The following is a 3,021-nucleotide window of genomic DNA, read 5'->3' as shown; positions in this document are numbered from 1 at the left end:
GTGAGCGACAACAGCTGGGATTCGAACTCCCGAAGTAGACACATGTCCAGTGCCACTTTATAGATGTAGAGTAAACAGTCACCCTTCTTGATGCTCCCAACCTAGAAGGTCACTATGATGATGATGATGATTAAACGTACAAAACCTTCTCTGACAACAGGTGGTGACAGGAGCAGGCAGTACCCAGGGTGCAACTCTGTCTGGTGGGTGTTCTGAATCTAAGATGGCGGCCGTCAGTGGACAGGATGGAGTTACAGGTTTGGGTGACTTTCATGCTTGGGAGACGTGTTCCAGCTTCTTAAGGTAGTGAGTGTTTTTTTATCTTCTTCTTTTCTGTATTTCTCATTCAAAATCATTTCTGATTCAGACGCAACTTTTCCTTCCAGCCTCAGCTGTTTATCTTGTCCTCCTGCTGCATTTGTACTTGAGAATTTGGACCTGCATGCCCTTTTTCGTAAGGTGCAAATCAGGCTATTTTACTGAAATTTTTAGTCTTCGTAATCTAAATTAGTCACCCCACAAATCAATGTAATTCGTGATGTTGCATTAGCAGGTATGCGTAAAGTCCTAAACAGCTTTGAGAATTTAACATAATTCGTCATCGGCCGCAAAGACTTTGCGTAATTCGTTACCACTATACCCCCCATGCAGGCCCTCAAGAATGTCTGAGGACCACAGCTGCAATATTAATAAATTGGAGTGTCCCTAATATTTGGGCAAGATGGTTACAAACTTCCCGTGAGTGAGCACAAGCTGCCCCTCCCCACCTGTAGCAACATGTGTGGGTTGATTAATATAAGCTATGGTGCGGATGTGCTCTCCCTCAGCTGTGAACATCTCCACCCGGCTGTTCCCAGTATCAGCCACGATCACACGCCCCAAACTGTCCACACAGATTCCTGAGGGATTGTAAAGATTCCCTGCTCCAGTACCTTTGCTGCCAAAACTGGACAGGTAGACTCCGTTCTTGTCATACTTTAGAATACGAGAGTCAGTCCCATCTGTGACATAGATGTTCCCTTTCGTGTCTACGGTTAGAAACTTGAATTGTTTATATGACCCTGCTGCTGACAACCTGGTCATGTTACATGTTGGTGTCGGTGAGTAAGTAGGACTTAACCACATAATCTCTCGCTCTTTGTTCTGTCCGAATAACAGTATGATTCTGTCAGAAAGCTCGTGCCAGGTAATCATATGGATCCATTTGTACCCCTAATATACTTGAATCTTGGAAAGGCGAATGCCCTCTTTGCTGTACAGAGCAATTTTTTGTGTTTTTCTGAAAAAGATGTGAGAACCAACAAATTAACTTGGTGTGTCCTTTAAAATTTATAAAACCTTTTTGGCTTATAAAGATTTTTCAAGCTTTTGGGAGGCCTTCTTTGGTTTCAAGTTCAACATATCTTCCTTGTATTGAAATTCCTTTTCAGCACTGTCATTTATGGCATTTGGTATTTATAAAAACCTTAAATTTACTTAATGGAGAAAAGTCACTGGACTAATGAAATTTGGGAAGTTGAAATAGGAAAATGAAGAGATAAATTTTGCAAAAAATTAGAATTAGCATCCAAAACAAGACCAATACAGGGACTATGGTGACTGTTGTCTGGTGACCTTGGTTACATGAATGAAGCTATACTTTACAACTAGAACTAAAAAAAGTTTGAATCTTTTGATAACTTGAAGCATTCTACATAGTAGTATATTGATTTTATATAAATAGTCTGTAAATATGGCTCTTTTAATTATTACGATTGTATTATATGTATTCTGTAAATTGGTGATCAATGACCAGATTTTAATAGTATATCTCATTTTAACTTATTGGATAGTCCATGATACGTGCAGTGTTTGTGAAAATTCGACATATTTCATGTACCATATGATTGTGTGACATGCCAGTCCATTTTTAAATAAACTGAAACTGAAGCAAGAAGTTCAACTGAAACAAAACATATTGGACAATAAGCATTTTTATTCCACCACACTGAATGCAACATACTCCCATACACATTTTGTTCTGTATTTAGGGCATGTTGATTTGATTATATGGATGACATCCGCGCGCGCATGAATTTTCGGCCGTTTCCAAAAAAAAAAAAGTTTTCAACCATACTGTAAATCGTACAAAACAGTTGAGCAAAATGAGCAAAAATATACCGTAAGTTACAAAAAAATAAGTAAAAACTATACCAATGTTGTAGAATGCCAAAATCAAACGAAAAAAGACGAAATTGTAAGGAAATGAACTTGAAGATTAGATTATTCGCTAAACCATATTCTGTCCAATTTGTTCAACCCCTCATGACCACGTAGATTTCATAATGAAAACAACTTTTTTTTGCAAAACTTTTTTTTTATTCGCACGCGCGCATCAGTTTTGGGGCTCCCGGAGGATGTCATCCATATAATCAAATCAACATGGCCTTACTAAACAAGAACTAAAAAAAGTCAGAATCTTTTGATAACTTTGAAACAAGAAGTTCAACTGAAACAAAACATATTGGACAATAAGCATTTTATTCCACCACACTGAATGCAAAATACTCCCATACACATTTTGTTCTGTATTTAGGGCATGTTGATATGGATGACATACCTGCGCGAAGAAATTAAAAAAAAAAAACGTTTCCCCCCAAAAAAAGTTTTCAGCCATACTGCAAATCGTACAAAACAGTTGCAGAATGAGCAAAAATATATCATAAGTTGCAAAACAAAAACAATGCCAATGTCCTAGAATGACCAAAATCAAAACAAAAAAAAATAATAAAGAAAGGAATTTGAAGGGTCATTTGTTCGTTACCTTCATGTCCATAATGAAAGCAACTTTTTTTTTGCCAAACTCTTTTCTATTCACACGCGCACATCAGTTTTGGGGTTCCCAGAGGATGTCATCCATATAATCAAATCAGCATGGCATTACAGGGTCTTCTTGGAAATTAACTTTCATAACACAAATGTTGTCTTATGATAAAATGAATAATACAGTAGATAAAATTCTGACAAATGAGCAACCTTAAG

General features: G+C 37.3%; 1 protein-coding gene across 1 annotated transcript in view; it reads right to left on the bottom strand.

Moving 5' to 3' along the window:
* Nucleotides 1-705: 705 nt before the first annotated feature.
* Nucleotides 706-3,021, bottom strand: part of LOC109462144 (E3 ubiquitin-protein ligase TRIM71-like) — a 6,522-nt gene continuing 4,206 nt past the window's right edge. Inside the window, exon 2 of the mRNA XM_019758638.1 lies at nt 706-946. Within this exon, the coding sequence (XP_019614197.1) occupies nt 706-946 (241 nt within the window). The remainder of the gene's footprint in view (nt 947-3,021) is intronic.

The sequence above is a fragment of the Branchiostoma belcheri genome, unplaced genomic scaffold (assembly GCF_001625305.1).
Source record: "Branchiostoma belcheri isolate BF01 breed outbred unplaced genomic scaffold, Haploidv18h27 scaffold113, whole genome shotgun sequence".
In the NCBI taxonomy this organism is placed as follows: Eukaryota; Metazoa; Chordata; class Leptocardii; order Amphioxiformes; family Branchiostomatidae; genus Branchiostoma; species Branchiostoma belcheri.
The sequence above is the reverse complement of the archived record's forward strand: the minus strand, read 5'-3'. Positions and strand labels throughout refer to the sequence as shown.